Source organism: Mustela nivalis, assembly GCF_964662115.1.
Source record: "Mustela nivalis genome assembly, chromosome: 4".
NCBI lineage: Eukaryota > Metazoa > Chordata > Mammalia > Carnivora > Mustelidae > Mustela > Mustela nivalis.
This window is the reverse complement of record NC_139023.1, coordinates 129,741,839-129,764,791: the sequence shown is the minus strand read 5'-3', so window position 1 is coordinate 129,764,791 and position 22,953 is coordinate 129,741,839. Positions and strand designations below refer to the sequence as shown.

The 22,953-nt window shown below is 32.7% G+C and overlaps 1 protein-coding gene across 2 annotated transcripts in view; it reads left to right on the top strand.

The window, feature by feature from the left end:
- FSTL5 (follistatin like 5) overlaps positions 1 to 22,953 on the top strand; it is a 766,488-nt gene that overhangs the window by 632,638 nt on the left and 110,897 nt on the right. For both annotated transcript variants that reach the window (XM_082728205.1, XM_082728204.1), the window contains exon 11: positions 21,758 to 21,784. In XM_082728205.1, coding sequence (XP_082584331.1) covers positions 21,758 to 21,784 — 27 coding nt within the window. The remainder of the gene's footprint in view (positions 1 to 21,757; positions 21,785 to 22,953) is intronic.

The following is a 22,953-nucleotide window of genomic DNA, read 5'->3' as shown; positions in this document are numbered from 1 at the left end:
CCTGATAAGAATTTAGACTCATAGGCAGAAAGATAGACAGATGTTAATGAAACAACCCAAAAGAAAACTAGAGCATAATTTTCAAAAGAGCTTTCAGAGACAAGAAAAATAAATAAATAAAATGGCAATATATATCATGACAAGATGTTACTCCTCATTAGGTGTCAAGGAAAAATATCTTATAACCAGAGAGAAATGTCATTTTGCATGCACAAGAATACCAAAAGTTAAAACACTGCATGATAACAAGACTTGGTGAGATTTGAAAAAATAGGAATCATTATACATTGTTAGTACCACTGCCATCTTTACACCTTTTGGAAAGCACTTTGGCATCATTATCTATTAGAGTTGATTTCACATATAACTTGGGAGCCAGCAATCGTCATGTATTAAAGAAACATTGAATTGCCATTTGTTCAGAAGTCATTTAAGAAGAACCTGCCATGTACTTAATATTTTTGCGACAGTTTGTAATTTCTTTTTTTAATCTGCCTTTCAATTCCATCTGTATTTCTATGGCAACTGAACTAAATTTAATTTAAATACTTTTTACAATGGCTGTTATTTAAATGTGTGTGAAACTGGTTAACCCTCCCATGAGCATGAATGTCAGTATTACTTCAAACTTAGCTATTCCTTTAATTATCTATGAGGAAATGGACATTTACAAAATTTATAGTGAATAAAATGTTTCATTGTAAGGAGAACAAAGAAATTTATACAGAACAAACTAGGCATATAACCCAGGTATGATAGGATCGCAGGCACAGAAACAACAAATTCCAACCAAATTGCATAGCATAGCCCTTCCTTATTGAGGTGATATTTGAGCTGATATTTGGTGGCTACCAGGATACTTCCATAGTTGGACACTTAAAAGTATGTCAAACTCAGAGAACCATCATAAAATACATGGTATGTTTCATGAACTTTGTGTAATGTATCACCATAAAAATGCTTGTTGGGAATTTACAATATACATAGTGAGAACAAATCTTTGGGTAAAACCAAACTAAAGAAGGCCTTGAACTGAATGAAAAAGTCAAATTCAGAGTGACTTACATGCTATGTTCCTTCAAAGGGAGAATTTGTATTCAATATTCAGAGATCATGATAAGCATTTTTTTGCTAGATTTTATTGTTAACATATAGGGGACATTTGACCTTCTTTTTTTTTTTATTGGGTAGAATTAACCAAAATTCTAATTCCCAGCTTAGTTTATAAGACAAACAAGTTTGTATTTAATCTCAAGACAGAATGTGTATTGTGAAAACTCATTACAGCATGCTGGTGGAACACAATTAATGTGAGCATTCGATGCGAGGTTATCTCCCTTTATCCATCTTTTCAAGAGTATTTGGCATAATAGCATTTCCCCAAAGTAGTGTTACATGGTTCATCAGCCTATTTGAACTTCTATGAAGAAAACCAGTGCAATCATAAAGTATTATTTTTCATAATAAATAATCATATTAAAATAGTCAAGGACTAAAATTATGCCTTAGGCAAGTTATGCCTATTAATTTGTAATCATTAAATTACAGCAAAACTGACACTGGAAAGATTCTATTATGATAATAGATAGAAGATAATCTACCATCAGCTTAATGCTTTTGTGGCCCTCTGAGCAATCTGTACTTCACCCTGATATAAATATGGTTGGTAGGATGCTGGCCAGATAAAGAAGTCTGGCTATAGCCCAATATGAAAACATTTTATGTGATATGTTAAAAAGTGGTTGTTCTGTTTCTCAATTTATTTTTTGAATATTATTATTTTACCCCAGACTATGTGATTAGCCTCTTATATTTTTAACAAGTGCTTGCTTTATTTTGCCTTTTTAGAGTAAGCTATTATAGAAATTAACTCAATTGGAGACATTTGCAGATATAACATTTTAATGTATCTAATGCTATAAAATTCTTAGCACAGTGTCTAACATATAATGAGGGCTCAGTAAGTATTTGTTTTGATTACAATTATTAATATTATTTGGGGTCAATGATTATTAAGCTTAAATTTTTCTTAAATACTGAACAATGGATAAAAATTATGAAAATGTGTAAAAAAATGGGTAAATGTGCTAATGCCATAAACTAGATTTGGGACCATTCAAGAAAGAGTTCCAAACTAGACATCTCAGATTTATATTTAGTAGCGAAGTACTTTGAAATTCAGATATATTTAGAAATTTCTTACATTTTCATTAACAAGTGTCTCAACTATTTTTTTACTCTTGTATCTTATATGTTCTATCACTTTTTTGTGAAGCTAAATTATGTTTTTGATTCCCATCCTAACATTTTATCCTTAAGTTTGAAAAAATGCTCCTAGGACATGAAATTTCAGAGTTTCATTCAAGTCTGATAATTATCTTTGCTGCTTCTTCTGGGAGAGTATGGGAAGAAAGATAAGTTTCATAGGGAATAGTAGTAACATATATATTAGTGTATATATGTATATAATATATAATATATATAATTAGTATATTAGTATATTAGTATAATTATATATTATATATATTAGTATAATTATATTAGTATAGTTTATTAGTATAATATAATATTATATTATATATTAGCATAATATATAATATAATTAGTATAATTAGTATATTAGGGAATATTAGTTATATGTAAATATATAATTATATTATATATAATTAATTATTTTTATTATTAAATTAATAATGAAATGATGAATTTTTACTATTAAGTTAATTAATTAATGAGTATTATATATTTAATTATTAATTATATAGATGACTATATGTTATATATAATTATATATATTTATATATATAACTAATATTCCCTAATATATTAATTATACTAATTAGTATTTTATATATATATATATATGTATATAGCATCCTACAAGTCATGTCTCACCACATTTTATTTTCAAGAGGGAGCAATAATTAAAGGTTATACATGTGCAGAGTCACTGTGATATATCAGGAGGTTTCAGCTGAGAATTCTTTCACATTTCGGTGCCAACATTCATTCTTACCACAGCCACGGGTGGCTACACTGCTGCTACTTGGCCTAGTTTTGTGGGTTTTTTTTTTTTTTTCTCTCTCTGTCATTTCTCTGCTGAACATCTTTGACCTCATTCCCTTTTCTCCATGCCAGTGATTGCAGCTGCTAGAGTGTCACTGCAGTCTGTTGTCTGTTCTGCCCTTCTTCTTCAGTGATGACAATGGAAGGAAGAACAGGCAGCTGGCATTGTTCTTATTAATATAGAATCTTCATGGGATAGGGGTGGAGATGGGAAAGAAGAGGAGAGAGGAAAGACAGGACTGAAGGAGAACAGACCACTTTATTCCTTTTATGGTTGTCCAGCATTTGTTTCTGTGTTGTAACAGTTGTTAAGCAGTGATCCTGCTCCCCGAGGTAGGAATGATGTTTCAAGTAGAGAAGACAGTGTGTGTTAGAATTATATGGCTGATAATTACAATTCCTAATCTTTCTTTGCAGTGGCAGGGTACATTCTTGCCTCCTTTACTCAGTCTTCATGCTTTAATTTCCCCTTCTCACATAATGGGAAAGAACTGTGGTTCTCAAGCTTCTTTACAGACATTTAAAACAGTAATGACAGTATTTCCATGGAGAAGATATGAGGCTTCTGGAAAATTAAAGATTTAAATAAAATTATGATCAGGGATTTTAATGGAACAATGTAAGAAGCATGTCAGCCAATTCAGGGAAAAAATAACTGGGGATGACTGGAGACATTTTTTGGTTTCATTATATTTTCCTCTTTAAATAAATTATTGAACCGATTCTTAGTTTATCACATTAGAGACACGTTTCACTTAGTTCATCTCAATGATATTTTAAAAACACGTGAGTAAAATCCAAGAGTTAGAAGCGTATCTACTGAGAATTTTAGGAAAACATAGACTAGTGACAGTACCATGGAGAGCTGAGAACAAAATCAGGAGTTTATGATGTTGTTTTAGGCAGAAGCTGCCATTCCTTTCCCACTAATGCAAGCAAAATCAAGATGATAATTTTTTGAGCAGGTACTACATTCACAATTAAGTTAAAGAGAAAGAAAACTATCCCAGAAAGGAAAAAAAAAAAAAAAAAAATTAAAAACCACTTAGAGGGACCTCAGGCTAAAGTTGAATTGGCCAGTGCAAACCAATCTGATTTGATAGGATCACTCTCAATCAACAAAGTGGACATGCAGTGTCCAGTGAACTCGTCTTGGAACCCTCAGGATACTTTCTAATTTAAGAGCACAAATGCTTCCATGATTAAACTGAAATTCTTTTATAAAACATGATTAATTTCTAATTTTCCAGTTAACATTTTTACATCAAAATGCTCACTGCATAGCACAGATATCTGGGTTCTCTATCATGAAATTGTAAAAGAACTAAGATATATTTAAAATGCTTTGAGGAAAATGAATTCAGTTATAGAATTAGTCATCCCTTTAATCCCATTACATGAGAACTTTTAAAAAAGATTTTAGTTATTCATTTTGAGAGAGAGAGGAGAGAGAGAGCAAGCATGAGCGGGGGGAGGGACAGAAGGAGAGGGAGAAGCAGGGTCCTCAGCTGAATAAAGACCCCATTGTGGGACTGGATCCCAGGACCCCCCACAATCACGAACGGGGAGCCAAAGGTAGATGCTTAACTGATTGAGCCATCCAGGCATCCCTTCATGTAACCTTATTGTTATAGAATGGGAATGCAGCAGATTGAGAATATCCATTTTACATTTTTGTAACAGAGTGAAAAGTCTGGTGCTTATTGTGTTTAAAAGCAAAGTCAAGCAGAGAAAGACAACTATCATATGATCTCTCTGATATGAGGAAGTGGTGATGCAACATGGAGGCTTAAGTGGGTAGGAGAAGAATAAATGAAACAAGATGGGATTGGGAGGGAGACAAACCATAAGTGACTCTTAATCTCACAAAACAAACTGAGGGTTGCTGGGGGGAGGGGGTTTGGGAGAAGGGGGTGGGATTATGGACATTGGGGAGGGTATGTGCTTTGGTGAGTGCTGTGAAGTGTGTAAACCTGGTGATTCACAGACCTGTACCCCTGGGGATAAAAATATATGTTTATAAAAAATAAAAATTAAAAAAAAAAAAAAACAAGAATAGCAAAATGCCTAAAATAATTGAAAAAAAAAAAAAAAAAGGAGGGCCTAAAATATTATAAGAATTGGTGAGCTAAGGAAATAGTAAGTGGGTATATCTAAATGAATATTGACTGTATAAAACAAAATTAATTATGCCTAATTTGTGGAATAAAAACAATCATTAAAAAAAAATAAAAGCATCAAAAGCAATAGGAAATTCACTTTACTCAACACAATGTAAAAGTTTAAGCAATTATAAGAGACAAATTTGAATTTATTTCAGAACTTGTCATTGGTCTGCTAAGGCTTTTAATACCTGATATTTGGAAAAGAATATTTCAAGGACTGTTGGGGAGAGTCCCTTAGATAAATAGGTTAAATACGTGTTCTGCAACTTTGTGTCCACACAAACATTATTTTATTTTTCTTAATTAAAAAGACAAGATGTATAGGCTAATTTGTGCTGCAACTTACTTCATATTTTAGTCACAATATCAAGTTCTTACCTTTGAAGTTATGCTTAGGAAAAATTTATTTCTGTTTTCCAAAAAGATATGTGTCCACATGCATACAAACATATGTGTTGTGTGTGTGCATACATGAGGCTGTCTGAGTATGTGCTAGTCAATGTTCTAAGCAATTTAAAATTTTCATCTCATGGAATTCTCATAAAAGCCTTATACTGTCTAATTCGTCTGTATATTTCATGTAATTTCTTTAGAAATCTGTTCTAAGAAGAAGTTAACCTCTGTTAACTTATGATCAACTTGTTTTATGTCATTTTCTACATGAACACTTCCCAGACAGTATAAAGTCCAATTTCTTTTTTCCTTTCATCCTGCGACTGCTAGAAATTTCAGGTGACAAGTTTATAGCTGACTACAGCAGTTATTCGTTTGGATGTCTGATGCCTTTTATTTCACTGCTACTAATCTCTTTTATAATATCTTTAAAGCTGAGCAATTTTAACTGCAATTAGAAACTTCGTGTTTATCCAAAATTCTCAACTATAAAGAGATTTAATTTAACTTGAGATTTGTAATTATAATTTGTAATTTCCCTCATAAAATATTTACCTAACAACCTTTATCTTATTAATAAATCATGTTTTAAAGTAGTCAATTTCCTTCAAAAACTTTGTATCTCTTATTTTACTCTATATTTAAATATAATTCTATTTATATGTTAACATCATATGTAACATAAATATATTAAGTAGTGATATATTTAAAAATTAAAAAGTAAAAAGTAAGTAGTGAGAAATTCAGAAAATGAGAGAAGTAATGAAAATTATTAGCGGGGTACCAGAGTAGCTCAGCTGGTTAAGCGTATGACTCTAGGTTTTGACTCAGGTCACAGTCTCATGGGTTTTGAGATCTAGCTTGATGTTCAGTGGGGATTCTGCTTGAAGATTGGCTCCCTCTGCCCCTCCCCCACTCTAGCCCTTGTTCTCTCTCCCTCTTCATAAAACAAATAAATAAATATTTAAAAATATTAGAAATAATACCCTTTTATAAAAATTAGGCAGCACTGAAATAGCTTTAAATTCTATTTTTCATTGTTTTCTTTATACAAAATGCTAATTAATATCTAAGTAGGCTTCTATTTTTCTACTTACTGTGTTCTCTCAAATGATAATAAGGAGAATCCTCTGATAGCCCTAATTATAGGTTAAGATATACTTTTATGTAATGTTTTGTTTGGCAACATTTCTATTAATTTAATTTCTATAGGTATGATTGATTATCTTGTTTTACTTAGGATATATGGATATATAACTACATAGCCAAGACCTATTGAGCAATTAATTATGTGTCATGGACTATTTAAAATATTTAATAATCATTTTATTTTATAATTCTCTAATCAACCATCTGGTGGATTTTCTAGCTGAGGGAGTTAAAGCTAAAGAGGAAGTAACTTTGCTTGTCACCTACTTAAAACCGTAGTATATATGAGCAAGTTAGAAGGCAAAGATTTTCCCATGTATCTGCAGCTATTCACTACAATTGTTTAATATTGCCACTGTTTATTGTTAATCATGTAAAAATGGCAATCAATCATTCCTGTGAAGAATAATCAAAATCAAGTCACTTTCTGACAGTGGTGGGCTTAGAATTTCTATTAAGAAAAGCTCAGGTGTTGGTAGTGTGCCTGGGAGGATGTTAGCTAGAAAATTTTTTTTGAAGTTATATTTGCTTAGTAAGCAGTCTGTTACATTAACATTCCCTGGTGTCCAAGATGATCCTAATAATCCTCCTCTTTCTGTGATACACACACCCTTGTATTATTTTCCCATGCTGAAATAGATCAGTTTTCTATCACACGTGGAGTAGTGTAGAGGTGAAGGTATATGACTTCTGAAGTCAGGTCAAAAAGGGCACTATGGCTTCAGCCTTGCTGTCATGGGTCACTCATTTGGGGGAAGCTAACTGTCAGTATGTGAGAACATGTCAGCAGCCTTGGGGAGAATCCCGAGAATCCCATAGGTAAAGAACTGGGGCTTTCTGCCAATAGCCAGCACTAAATTGGCAAACTTTTAAGTGAGCCACCTCAGAAGTAGATCTTCCAGCCCAAGTTAAGCCCTCAGATAACTAGAGCCTCATGAGATACCCAAGTCAGAATGCTTCTAGTCAAGCCACTACCATAAATACCATAACAATTTTTTGAATTTTTAAGCTGCTAAGTCTTGAGATAATGTTTTATGCATCAGGCAATAACTACTGCAAATATTGGCTTACTTGATTTGCTATTGGAAGGAAAGACAGATATTGTATTTTTTAAGTGCATTCATATTCATGTATTTACTTATTTATTTATTTAAGTAATCACTACACCCATTGTGGTGCTCGAATTTCTTGACCCTGAGATCAAGAGTCGCTTGTTCTTCTGACTGAGCCAGCCAGGTTCCTGGAAAGATGGATATGGTTTTTATTTTTTTTGTGTGTGTGTGTTGTGGCTTTAATTTTTGACAAGGCAAAAGTTCTTACATTGTCTTGGTTTCACTCAGGCTATTTGGTTTCCAGAAGTAGGTTCTCTATTTGGATAAGTATAGGTTATTTTTAAATTGATGTGATTGTTAAACTGGCAATGTGAAGCAGTCTGAGATGTATCCTCCTTCAGAACCCAGAAACTGATGTTCCACAGACAACTTCTGACTCTCTCTCTCTTCGTGGAAGAGTCCCTATTGCAATTTTGAGTTATCTTCGTTTTCACAAACCATTAAGGGCCCTGACTCTACGTCATGGTGCCATTTGCTATGCATTCTTACAATTCTGGTTCTCTGTGCTCTCCATTTTTAAACATGATTTCTTGACTCAAATTATCCCTGAAAAGAATCTTATTATCCCATTTCATCAGTTTGTAGAAATTAGGACCACAGATTCCTGGCCAGTTTCCGAGTCACATTCCCTAATGTTAGCTGGACACTCCAGCCTAATCAACTAATGTTAGACACTAGGTTGGGAATCTTTGTAGTCAGAGGGGAGAATCATCTTCAATCAGTGCCCAACAAATGACAGTTTTATTTGAAAGTGGCTTTGAATTTGGCACATGGCAGGCAATGTACTTGACATATCTTATATAGCTTTCCATCCTAAAAATAGTCCATTTTAAATGTCTCATTTCATTCTCCATATGCACATTCAAAGAAATTTCAGCTACCATAATACTAACCATACATTTTTTAGATACATTAGATTTTTATTTACATTTTCTTTTAACATTGCCCTTTTCCATTTGCCTTCTGAAGTTAAGTCAACTTCTTAAATCCAAAAGGAGAAGCAGTGAATAAGACATCTAACTAAAATGTTATCCTTACATAAATGCAGTTTGTAAAAAAAAAAAGTTTTCCACTAGTGAAAACCTTACACTTTCAAAGACAAGGACAAGAAAAACTTATTTAATTGCAAAGCCAACCAGTTTCCATGTGAGTGAGTAAAATACCTGTTCAGTACTATAGCATGTTGCTAGGTATTTAATCATCTTTTGCTGTTACTTATATAACATTCAACTCTTCACATATATTTTCACATACAGATAGCATATTTAACATGAGATCCATCACTTTGAATGTAATCACAAGTCCCTAATATATAAAATAAGGCACTTTATTTAAAAGGGCATTCATAGAAGATTCTGTTACTAGTATCCAGACATCTGTTTCTTTGAACCACATTTTCATTATAAGGCATATGTTATCTTCAGAAAAATTTTATATTTCAATTAAGTTATGAATAAATATTAAATTATGGGGTGTCTGCAATTTTGAGGGGTTTGTTGTCCAATTAAAAATAAAGGATTTCAGAACAGAAATTTCATTTATGCTGTATTAAGGGCATAATAATAGGATTCAATAAATACAGAAAAAAAAAACAGCTTCTTTAGCTCAGACTAGGTTTTACAGGATAGCTACAGATTTAAAAAAAATAATAATAAGCTGGTTTAAAGGAGGATTAGAGGGGAATTAAGTGAAGAATTCTGGTAAGGGTATTACTGTCAGATTTAACATATGGGTAAACATGAAGAAATTAAAAATGTCTTGATGTTAGGAATGTGAGTTTAAAATGACACAGGCATGTCATAAAAGACTGTATGTGCTATACTAAGGACTTTGAGAGTATATACTCACACACACAAATATGCATTATGTTTTTAAGTAAATAAGTGGTGTGAGTAAGTCAGCATTCATTATAGATAGCAGTTTTTATTATGTGAAATATAGATCAATATTATAAAGTTATTCTAATATAAGTAGTTGTTAAAAAAAAAAAATAGACCTGGGTGGTTCAGTCAGTTAAATGTCTGCCCTTTGGATCATGTCATGATCCCAGAGTCCTGGGATCAAGCACTTGCATCAGGTTCCCTACTCAAGAGAGAGTCTACTTCTCCCTCTGCCCCTCCCTCCATTCATGCTCTTTTCTCTCTCTCTCATCCTCTCTCTCAAATAAATAAAATCTTTAAAATGTATATACATATAGAAGAGAAAAGTAATATCCCAATAGAAATAATGGTTTAAAGGCATTAAAAAACAAGAAAATTTTCTTTCAATATTTGCAAAAATAATATAACATAACCAAACTACCATATATTATATATAACACATATTATAATGTTTATCTATTAATGTTTGGTAATATTATGCACATGTGCATGCATACACATACATACAGTTTTAGTCTACCTTGAGCATGGAGGAGTGAATACTTGCACTCAATGTTTGTGGTGCTGATAACAATGTTTGGCAGTTAACTTGAACATGTGCCAGTGGCTTTAACCATTCCTACACCTCTTGTAGGAATATATAGCAATGAAATTACTACACTGGATGATGGTCATCACAGTTAAAACACCTCCATGCACACATACACACACATTTGTTTGTCAATGTATATGTATATATCCATACATCATATAGATGTGTATATGACTGAAAAGTCAATGGTGCTTACTGAATCTTATAACTTATACTAGCTTCTGGCGATAGGTATCAAGTTTGGATTGATTAATAATGAACAGTGATATTTTTTGAAGGAAGAAAACCATATGAAGGAATAGTGTATATTGATTTAAACTGTATATTGAAGACCAAAGTAGAGATACAATAAATGAATATGCAGAATTAAAATTATTTTTACATGTTGTATATTCATAGTATCAAAAATACCGCCATTTACATGTACACTTATATAAAAATTAGAAAAATAATAAGACATCTAAGGAAAAGAGGCTTGGTTATTATACCTATGTAATTGAATTCAAACTATTTTTTACACTTACTGTGCATTCCAACTTTATACTATAAAAATGGAATATGTTCAGGGCGCCTGGGTGGCTCAGTGGGTTAAGCCACTGCCTTCGGCACAGGTCATGATCTCAGGGTCTTGGGATCGAGTCCCACGTCGGGCTCTCTGCTCAGCGGGGAGCCTGCTTCCTCCTCTCTCTCTCTATGCCTGCCTCTCTGCCTACTTGTGATCTCTCTGTCAAATAAATAAATAAAATCTTAAAAAAAATGGAATATGTTCTAAATATACAATAACAATACATGCTATTTTTAAATTACATAATTGCAGAATAAATTCTCTTTATAACATTCACTCTTTTGATTTAAAAATATATAGCTTTCCATATAGAATATTTTTAGTGAATGTTACACTAGATTTACTGTATTTTTTACATGAATCATTGAATTTTTATTTAAATTCCAGTTAATTAACATACAGTGTAATATTCCAGATATAGAATTTACTCATTCATTGACACATTATGCTTTGGGGTATTGTAAATAAAATTTATTGCATTTTCTAATTCTTTTTTTTTTTAAAGATTTTATTTATTTATTTGACAGACAGAGATCACAAGTAGGCAGAGAGGCAAGCAGAGAGAGAGAGCGAGAGAGAGGGAAGCAGGCTTCCTGCAGAGCAGGGAGCCCGATGCGGGGCTCGATCCCAGGACCCTGAGATCATGACCCAAGCCGAAGGCAGCAGCCCAAACCACTGAGCCACCCAGGCGCCCCAACATTTTCTAATTCTTACATAAGAATAGATTGAGAGTATTTATCTTGTGTCTTGTTACCAAATTGAACTATTTAACTAATCTTATGTGTACTTTTTATGTAATCTTTGACAGATTTTATCTTCAAATTTTGGTTATTTTCTAATTTGGACTACTTATATGATTTATATTTATTTCTTGACTTAGCAAATTGTCTAGTTCATAAAAAATTAATTCCCAATGACAATTTCAATCCACTCTTTTGGCTCTTAATTTATTATTCTAATATTTGTTAAATTTTCATTAATATAAAATAGGCCTCTAGTCTTTTTTTTAAAGTACAGATAATATCAGGTTGGTTTTATTGTATTTACATTCTCCTTTTTATTTTTATTTTATCAAAGTATAACTAATATACAATGTTATATTAGTTTCAGGTGTATAACATGTTGATTTTGCAATTCTATACATTAATAAATGTTCCCTCACCATAAAACATTATTGTAAAATTATTCACTATATTCCCTATGTTGTAGTTTTCATCTCCATGACTTATTTATTTTATAACCATAAGCTTGTACCATTTAATCATATTTGTTTATTCCACCTATCCTCCTCCCCTTCCTTCTAGCAACCACCAGTTTATTTTCTGTATTCATGAGTCTGTTTTGTTTTGTTTGCTTGTTCATTTGCTTTTTAGATTCAATATATAAGTGAAATCATGTGGTACTTGTCTTTCTTTGTCTGATTTCACTTAACAAAATATCCCCTACTTATAGTTTGCTCAGTCACTAAGAGTATTTAGATTATACTTAGTAATAGGCAACACATCTTATCATATTACAATTGTTTAGCTAAATTACATTGCTTTTTCTCACTTGATATACCAGTAAAGTGCATTAAGTTAATTAAATTTCTTAACTAAATTCTTACCAATACATTCCTTCATTCCAAAGGGATTCCTGTCTATGATCAACCTTTAATACCCTGATGAATTTTGTTTGCATTTTATCTTTAATTTTTGTCACTAGTAAAATTTTTCTATAATTCCCTTTGATTTGCTACTATGATTAGTTATTGGCATTGCTTTTGTTGATTTTATAAAATAAATAGAAGTGTTTCCATAGCCTAAACATATTTAACAGAACTGGAACTGTACAAAACTTAAAAGTTAGTAAATATTCATTACAAAACCTCAGACCCTGAGAGGATATTGGAAAAAAACTATTTTTTAAAAATATTTCAATCAGGGACTTTCCAAGATGGTAGAGGAGTAGGAGACTTTAGTTTTGTCAGGTCCCAGGAATTCAGCTAGATAGCTATCAAATCATTCTGAACACCTGTGAACTCAACTGGAGATGGAAGAAAAGAATTGTTGTAATTATATGAATAGAAAAGCAGCCACTTTCTGCAAGAATGACAAGATGGAAAAACTCACCTCAGAAAAGATGAGGGACTTAGTCAATATGGAAACAAGATTTCAGAACTAGAGCTCAGATCATAATTATAAAGATACTACCTGGCATTGAAAAAAACATAGAAGACACTAAAGAACCCAAATCTAATCAAGTCAAAATTAAAAAGGCTATTAATGAAATACAATAAAAAATGAAGGATCTAATTGTTAGGATAAATGAGGCAGAAGAGAGAATTAGTAATATAGAAGGGAAAATAATGACGAATGAAGAATCTGAGGAAACAAAAAGAGATAAATAAATCCTGGATCATGAGAGAAGAATTTGAGAGATAAGTGATACCATAAAGTGAAACAATATTAGAATAATTGGGGTCCCAGAAGAAAAGGAAAGAGAAAGGCAGAAGGTATACTGGAGCAACATATACTTGAGAATTTCCCTAATCTGGGGAAGGAAACAGACATTCAAGTTCAGAGGGAGGGAACTCCTGCAAAATCACTAAAAATAAGTCAACACTTCAACACATAATAGTGAAACTTGCAAATCTTGGAGACAAAGGGAAAACTCTGAAAGAAGCTCAGGACAAGAGGTCCATAACTGACAAGGGTAGAAACATTAGACTGGCAGAAGGCCTATCTACAGAGACCTGGCAGGGCAGAAAGGACTGGCATGATATATTCAGGGTGCTACATGACAAAAAATATGCAACCAAGAATACTTTATTCAGCAAAGCTGTTATTTATTCAAAATAGAGAGAGAGATGAAAAGCTTCCAGGAAAAACAGAAACTAAAAGAATTTGTGATCAGATACCTAGCCTGGCAAGAAATAGTAAAGGGAATTCTTTAAGCAAAGAAAGACTCCCCCCCAAAAAAAGACTAGAAAGGAATAGAAATAGTATACAGAAACAGTGACTTTACAGGTAATACAATGGAACTAAATTCATACCTTTCAATAGTTACTCTGAAAGTAAATGAGCTAATTGCCTCAATCAAAAGACACAAGTATCAGAATGGATTAAAAAAGCAAGATCCATGGATATGTTGTCTGTAAGAGACTTGTTTTGGAACCAAAGACACTCTAGTTTGAGATTGAGGGGGTGAGAAATAATTTATCATGTTAAAAAGCTCCAAAAGAAAGCTGGGGTGGCCATCCTTATATCAGACAAATTAGATTTTAAGACAAAGATTGTAGTATGGGATGAAGAGAGATACTCTATCATATATAAAGGGTCTATCCAACAAGATCTAACAATTATAAATATTTATGCCCCTAATACGGGAGCAATGAATTTTATGAGCCAATTAATAACCAAATAAAAAATAAAAACCAACGATAATAATACATTAATAATAAGGGACTTTAACACCCACTCACTGCAATGGACAGATAATCTAACACTGGACTAGATGGACTTCAGATGTATATAGAGCATTCCATCTTAAAACAACAGAATACACGTTTTTCTTGAGATAACATGGAACATTCTCCAGCATAGATCACATACTAGATTCCAAATCATGTCTCAACTGGTATCAAAAGATTGAGATTATTCCCTGTATATTTTCAGACCACTGTGCTTTGAAACAACAACTTAATCAGAAAAGGAAATTTGGAAGAAACTTGAATACTTGGAGGTTAAAGAGCATCCTACTGAAGAATGAATGGGTCAACCAGGAAATTAAAGAAGAATTTAAAATTTCATGGAAACAAATGAAAATGAAAACACAACTATTCATAATCTTTGGGATGTAGCAAAAGCAGTCCTCAGAGGGAAGTACATAGCAATATAAGCCTTTCTCAAGAAATATAAAAGGTCTCAAATACACAAACTAACTTTATACCTAAATTAACTAGAGAAAGAACAGCAAAGAAAGTCTAAACCAAGCAGGAGAAGAGAAATAATAAATGTTAGAGCAGAAATCAATGAAACAGAAATCAAAAATCAGAAGAACAGAACAATGAAACTAGAAGCTGATTCTTGGAAAGAATTAATAAGATTCTTTATTAGTGTATTAGAATCTTAATAAGATTCTTTATTGTGGCTTATTAAAGCCACTAGCCAGACTTATCAAAAAGAAACAAAACCCAAATTAACAAATTTGTGAATGATAGAGGAGAGACCTTGACCAACACCAAGGAAATACAAACAATCTTAAGAACATAATATGAGCAAATATATGCCAACAAATTAGGCAATCTTGAAAAAATGGATACATTCCTAGAAACTTATAAACTTATAAACTACCAAAACTCAGAAATAGAAATAGAAAACCTGAACAGACCCATAATCATCAGGGAAATTGAAGCAGTCATCAAAAATCTCCCAACAAACAAGACCCCAGATGGGGCTGGATGGCTTCCTAAGGGAATTCTACCAAACATTTAGAGAACTGATAGCTATTCTTATGAAGGTGTTTCAAAAAATAGAAATGCAATGAAAACTTACAAGCTCATTCTATGAGGCCAGCATTCCTTTGATCCTCAAACCAGCCAAAGACCAGAACAAAAAGGAAAATTGCAGACCCTTATCCCTGATGAACATAATGCAAAAATGCTCTCCAAGATACTACCTAATAGATACAACGGTACACTAAAAGGATTATTCACCACAACCAGGTGGGATTTATTCTTGGGTTGCAAGGGTTGTTCAACATCAACAAATCAATGTGATACACTATAGTAATAAAGAACAGTTAAGAACCTTATGATCCTCTCAATAGATGCAGGAAAAACATTTCACAAAGTACAACATCCTTTCTTGATTAAAACTCTTCAGTTTAGGGATAGAGGGAACATATGTCAGTATCATAAAGGTCATCTATGAAAAGCCTACAGCAAATATTATTCTTAATGAGGAAAAACTGAGAGCTTTTTCCCTACGGAGAGGGATGTCCACTCTTACCACTGTTTTTCAACATAGTACTAGAAGTCATAGCCTCAATAATCAGACAACAACAAGAAGAAGTCATCCAAATCAACAAAGAAGAAATAAAAATCTCACTCTTCAGAGATGACATGATACTCTATGTGGAAAATCCAAGATACTCCACCTTAAAATTGCAAGAACTCATTCAATAATTCACCAAGGTGGTAGGATATAAAATCAATGCACCAAAATCAGTCGAATTTCTATACACTGATGATGAGGCAGAAGAAAGAAAAATTGAGGAGTTGATCCCATTTATGATCGCACCAAAACCTCTAAGATACTAAGAAATAAACCTAATCAAGGAGGCAAAGGTACTCTACTCACAAAATTATAGAATGCTCCTGAAAGGAATTGTGGAAGACAAAGAGAAATGGAAAAATTTTCCATGCTCATAGATTGGAAGAACAAATATTGTGAAAATTTCCATGTTACCTAGAGCAATCTATATATTCAAAGCAATCCTTGTCAAAATACCATCAGCTTTTCTCACAGAGCTGGAACAAATAATCCTAAAATTTGTATGGAACCAGAAAAGACCTTGGATAGCTAAAGGAATATTGAAAAAGAAAATCAAAGCTGGTGACATCACAATCCCAGATTTCAAGCTCTATTACAAAGCTGTAATCATCAAGACAGTATGGTACTGGTACAAAAACACATTAACCAATGGAACAGAATAGAGAGCCCAAAGTGGACCTGCAATGCTATGGTCAAGTAAGTAATCTTTGACAAAGCAGGAAAGAATATCCAATAGAAAAAAGACAGTCTCTTCAACAGATTGTCCTGGGAAAATTGGACAGCCACTTGCAGAAAAAATGAAACTATACCATTTTCTTACACCATACACAAAATGGACTCAAAATGGATTAAAGAACTAAATGTGAGACAGAAATCCATCAAAACTGTAAAGGAAAAGACAGGCTGCAACCTCTGTGACCTCAGCTGCAACAAATTCTTACTAGGCATGTTTCTAAAGGCAAGGGAAATAAAGGCAAAAATGAACTATTGGAACTTCATCAAGACAAAAACTTTTGCATAGCAAAGGAAACAGTCGACAAAACCAAAAGACATTTGACAGAATGGGAGAAGATATTTGCAAGTTCCATATCAAATAAAGGACTGGTATCCATAATCTCTGAAGAACTTATCAAAGTCAACATCCAAAGAACAAATAATCCCATCAAGAGTGGGCAGAAGGCATGAATAGACATTTTTCCAAAGAATACATACAAACGAACAGACACACGAAAAAATGCCATCACTTGGTATCAGGGAAATGCAAACCCAGACTACAATGAGATACCACCTTACACCAAACAAAATAACCAAAATTAAGAAGACAAGAGGCAACAAGTGTTGGTGAGGATGCAGAGAAAAGGGAACGCTTTTATGCTATTGGTAGGAATGCAAGCTGATATAACACTCTGGAAAACATTATGGAGGTTCCTCAAAAAGTTGAAAATAGAGGGATGCCTGGGTGGCTCAGTTGGTTAAGCGGCTGCCTTCAGCTCAGGTCATGATCCCAGTGTCCTGGGATTAAGTCTCACATTGGGCTCCTTGCTCGGCAGGGAGCCTGCTTCTCTCTCTCTCTCTCTCTCTCTCTCTCTCTCTCTCTATCTGCTGCTCTGTCTGCTTGTGCTAGTGCTCTCTCTCTCTCTCTCTGACAAATAAATAAATAAAATCTTAAAAAGAAATGTTAAAAATAAAGCTACCCTATGACCTAGCAATTGCGCTACTAGGTATTTATCCCAAAAGATAAAAATGTAGGGATCTGGAGGGACACCTGCACCCCAATGCTTATTGCAGCTATGTTAACAATAGCCATACTGTGGAAAAAAATAGAGATGTCCATCGACAGATGAATGGATAAAGAAGATGTGGTATGTATAGACAATGGGATATTAATCAGCCATCAAAAAAGAAATATTTCTTTTTGCAACAACATGGATGGAACTAGAGGGTATGATGCTAGAGAAAAAAATCAGTCATAGAAAGACAATTATATGATCTCACTCATATGTGGAATTTAAGAGACAAGACAGGGTCATAAGGGAAGGGAGGAAGAAATAAAACAAGACACATCAGAGGGAGACGAACCATAAGAGACTCTTAATCATAGGGGAAAAAACTGTTGCTGGAGGGGAGGGCAGTGGAGGGATAGGGTAACTGGTGACTGACATTAAGGACAGCACATAATATAATGAGCACTGGGTATTATATAAGACTGATAAATCACTAAATTCTAGCTCTGAAACTAATAATATATTATATGCTAATTAACTGAATTTATATTAAAAACATGTTTCAATCAGTACCATGGTTATTTTTATTCATTTTTTCTTCATTTCAGTTTGGATATTTATATTTCTTTGAATTTTTTTGAGTGAAATCCAGATTACAAAGTTTATTAGTGAAAATTCTACATTAAAGTGATGAATCACTAAATTCTACTCCAGAAACTAATATTATACTATATGTTAAATAACTATAATTTAATTTTTTAAAAGGTTTTATTTATTTATTTGAAAAGATTACAAGTAGGCAGAGAGGCAGGCAGAGAGAGAGAGGGGGAAGCAGGCTCCCTTCTGAGCAGAAAGTCTGATTCTGGTCTCAATCCCAGGACCCTGAGATCATGACCTGAGCGGAAGGCAGAGGCTTAACCCACTGAGCCATGCAGGAGCCCCTAAATAACTGTAAATTAAATAAAAACTTAAAAATACAAAAAAGCCTACATTAATTTAAAATCATAGCTATCATCACTCCTTCTATCTTCCTTGTCTCTCCATTTCTTTCCCTTTTTTCTTCCTCCTGGTTTTGGTTCCACTTCTGCTTTTTCTCTATCATTTTTTCCTCTTTCTATTTTGTTCAATAAGGCATCAGTCAAGTCTCTTTTTTATCTCTTGGCCAAAACTCTTTAGGTCTACATATTGAATATTCATTTTTGTTGTCTTATATGAATCATAATCATATTTTATTATTTAGTTATTTTTAAAGTTTTTATTTATTTATTTTAGGCAGAGAATGTCAGAGAGAGAGAGAGAGAGAGAGAGATATTAGTGAGGAAGTGAAGAGGGAGAGGGAGAGACTCTTAAGCAGACTCTGCACAGAGTGTGGAGCCTAATGTGTGGTTCCATCTCACAACTCCGAGATCAGAGCCAAAACCAAGAATTGGACATTAACGTACTGCACCAACCAAGTACCCCATATTTGATTTAAAAAATTAATTTGTGGAAGAATTTTGTGTGTTTAAACACATTTCATGGATTTTCATATTTACTTTATTGTCTGAAAATGTTTAAAATATACTAATTAGAATATACCTACAAAATAAAGACTTTTCATTTTCTAGTTTACTTTGTGACCACTCTTGAAAATTTTTCCAGAAAATCTGAAAAACACTTATGTTTTTACAGTTCAACATTCTGTTTGTATAGTACAATACTCATTATGAAACTACTAATTCAGTCTTAATAATTATATTATTTAAACTTAGTCTTTTTTCTTTTATTTTTCAAATACTGAGAGTGACAAGGTAACAAAATAAAATATGATTGTGGATTTATCAATTTTTTAACCAGTCCTAATAGTTTTGCTTCATATTTTAATATGATGGTTTTAGTTTATATAATATTAATTTCAATATGAAGTGCTTTGAATTTTACTTTGTTTGATGTCAATATCACAAACTATGTATTTTTTGCTACTTTCCCATAAATGATTGCCTATCTTGAAAATATCTCTGTCCTTAACTCCTTTAAACTAGCAGGGCTTTGGTATGCCACTAAGGATTGTGCAGGCTTTTTCTTCTCTCTAGAAACCTATCCTTACAATTCTCACTTGGTTCACTCTAATTCATCTTGCATCCTTCACCTTTGGTACTTCTCTATGTTTAATTCACCTGCTAAAAGCATTCCTAGTACTGTTCCTCTCTTTTATAACCCATTAAATGTGTAATTTAAAAATTTTTCTCTGTCGTGTGGTGAATAATATTTTTTCCTCAATTAGAATATAAACTTTATTAACAGAGAGAATGGGCCTACATAATCTGTGTATTGTATCACTGAATGCAATGTCTGACACATGGTAGATCGCTCAATCAGTACTCCCTAAGCAAATGAATGGAGATATGAGGAAACATATATCTGTTGCATTTCTTTTTTAATAAAACAGAAAACAAAGAAAAAAAAAAAAAAAAGAGAGAGAGAGAGAGAGAAAGAAGTCATGACCCAACCTTTTTTCCTGAACCTACAGAGGAAAATTTACTTTCTTCTGCATTGTGTACAAAAGACTTTCTTAATCTGCTCATGGAAAAATTCTCTGACCCCATCTTCTATCAGTTTTGCTCTCAGACATACTCAATTACTTAAATTTCTCTGAATATAGTAGTTCCCCCTCAGGCGGAGAATATGTTCCAAGACCCCCAGTGGCTGCATGAAACTATTTATGTACTACAATCCATATATGCTATTTTTTTTCTTATGTGATAAATTTTATTTTATAAATTAGGCACCATAAAATATTGACCATAATAACTAATAAAAATAATTATAATAATATGCTATAATAAAAGTTATGTGAATATACTCTCTCTCTCATTGTACTGTACTAACCTTTATTCTTGTGATGATGTGAGATGATAAAATGTTCCTGTGACGAGATGAAGTGAATGACATAGGCACTTACATTCTGATGAAACTTTAGGAACAGGATCATCTACTTCCAGACTGAGGTTAACTTCTGATAACTGAGGTCTGTGTCCTTTCCTTGCAAATAGGATCTATCATTTTCATATTCATTTCAAGAACACTGTAGACAACAAGAACAGCACCACAAAATGTTTTGAAGGGATGAATGTCACTTTACAAAAAAAAATATTTTTTAAATGTTTAACAGGTTTTGAAACTGGATACGTGGGCCTTCAGCCTCCAACGAGGAACTTTGGACTATAGACTTGGCTCTGCTTCATTCATCAGGGGTTCAGTTAAAAAAAAAAAAAGTGATTGTGCTTTAATATGGTTAAAATATTCAGGGTATACTTAGATGAGCTTTTGTATCAGTTACACTTTCTCTTGATATATTATTTTGCTTTGAAAACAATTTGGGTGAATTTGAATTAGTAATGGAGGCAGACACTTCTCTGAGAATATTTCTAATTGGTATTTTTTACTTTATTTCTATCTCAATATTTTAACTCTATTGATTTAATCTCTATGTAGTATTTAATATACCCATTGTCCAGAATCAATTTAATATGAATCATTATTGTGCATTGAACTACACAAGATATATTTAGATGTTTCATTGTCTGGTTTAAAAAATGAAAACATATATTACTTAAAAATAAGTTATGTCTGTGTTCAAAATCCTTTATTTAAACAAATCTTCTTGCTCAGGAATATTGCATATTGTATAAGAATATTACATATTGTGATTACTGAGAATTTAAAGTTCTTTTTAGTTAACAACTTTTAACTATACTGTCAAATAAATAGTTTTAACTACCAGTGTTTGTTCTAAAGATGTATTTTAATAACATAAACTAAATATCCCATTCTTTCCAGTGATGCATAAAATGTTCTTTATTAACAAAAACCTTTATTCCTAAGAATTGACAATTTTAAGAAATGAAAAGAGCATTATTAGCTAGTACCAGAATTTTGTTGTTTCAAAGTAGTCTGTTGAATTCACCATCACCACTTTTATGTACATGTTCTATCCTAGAGATTGTGACCTCTTTAATAGTTATTTATATTATTATGCAATTGAAGCTCTATTTACTCACTTTTCTTTCTCTCCTTTTCCTTTAACATGCTGCAGTAGCTAACATATTATGGAGAGAAGAAGGTACTAAATTCCATTATTTTTCTATTGTGATTATTTTGCCTAATTTTAGTGGATTTGTTGAATATCAGTTTTAATAATCATCTTATTCATTTTTATGTTGACTCAATATTTTTGTTTGATTGTAAATTGATATTCTTTTTTAAACCTGATACCATTAGATATATTTACTACCTTTTTATCAGTTTGATTTATTATTGATGCATAATCAGTAAAGTACATTATAATATATTGAAATGTTTTTAAGAATTTAAAATTAAGTCAAAGAAATAAAAGCAAACTTAAACATAACTTCCTTAATAGACCTTGATTTAGATTAGGGGAAAAAAAAACTTTAAAAATCATTGCCTTATCAAGGGAACTTAATAAATTATTTAAGAAAATGGGTTGTAAACTTGAAGGACTTAGTTTCAAATCTAGTCTCCACCACCGTATACTATAACTAAGGCCTCTTTATGTCTCAATTTGGTTATCTTAAAAATAAGGATAGTCGTTAATACTCAGTAGGGCTGCTGCCAGTTCCTTAAATATAGACTACATTCTATAAACAGTATCCACTTCCATTTATTATAATTATTATTTTTCTTATTTGTGAAGACTGGGGAGGATGTGTTTCACCAGGCACTCAAATACTTTAGATAAATTTTTAGAAGTAAAATGTAATAAGTTACCATTACTGTTCTGGTAAGCAGGAATCAAAATATTGCCTCATAATCCATCCTAGATAAACTTTTTCTTCCCTGATTACAGTTTCCCATATCAACTGGAGTCACTGCCACCTGTGAGGGTCCTGTCTCATAAGCTTCAAGTAATTTGAGAATTGAGGCATCCCAGTTTTGTTCTCAATGATGAGGCACACTACCATTTCTCCCCTTGGTATTGGTTGCTTCTGAAATCCTTTGTATAGGCTTCTTCAAAGTCTGGTTTACTAAAGACGTTCTGATATGACTGCGCTTTCTCATTTTATTATTATTATTTTTTTAAGATTTTATTATTTATTTGACAGACAGAGATCACAAGTAGGCAGAGAGGCAGACAGAGAGAGAGAGAGGAGGAAGCAGGCTCCCTGCTGAGCAGAGAGCCCGATGCGGGACTCGATCCCAGGACCCTGAGATCATGACCTGAGCTGAAGACAGCGGCTTAACCCACTGAGCCACCCAGGCGCCCTCATT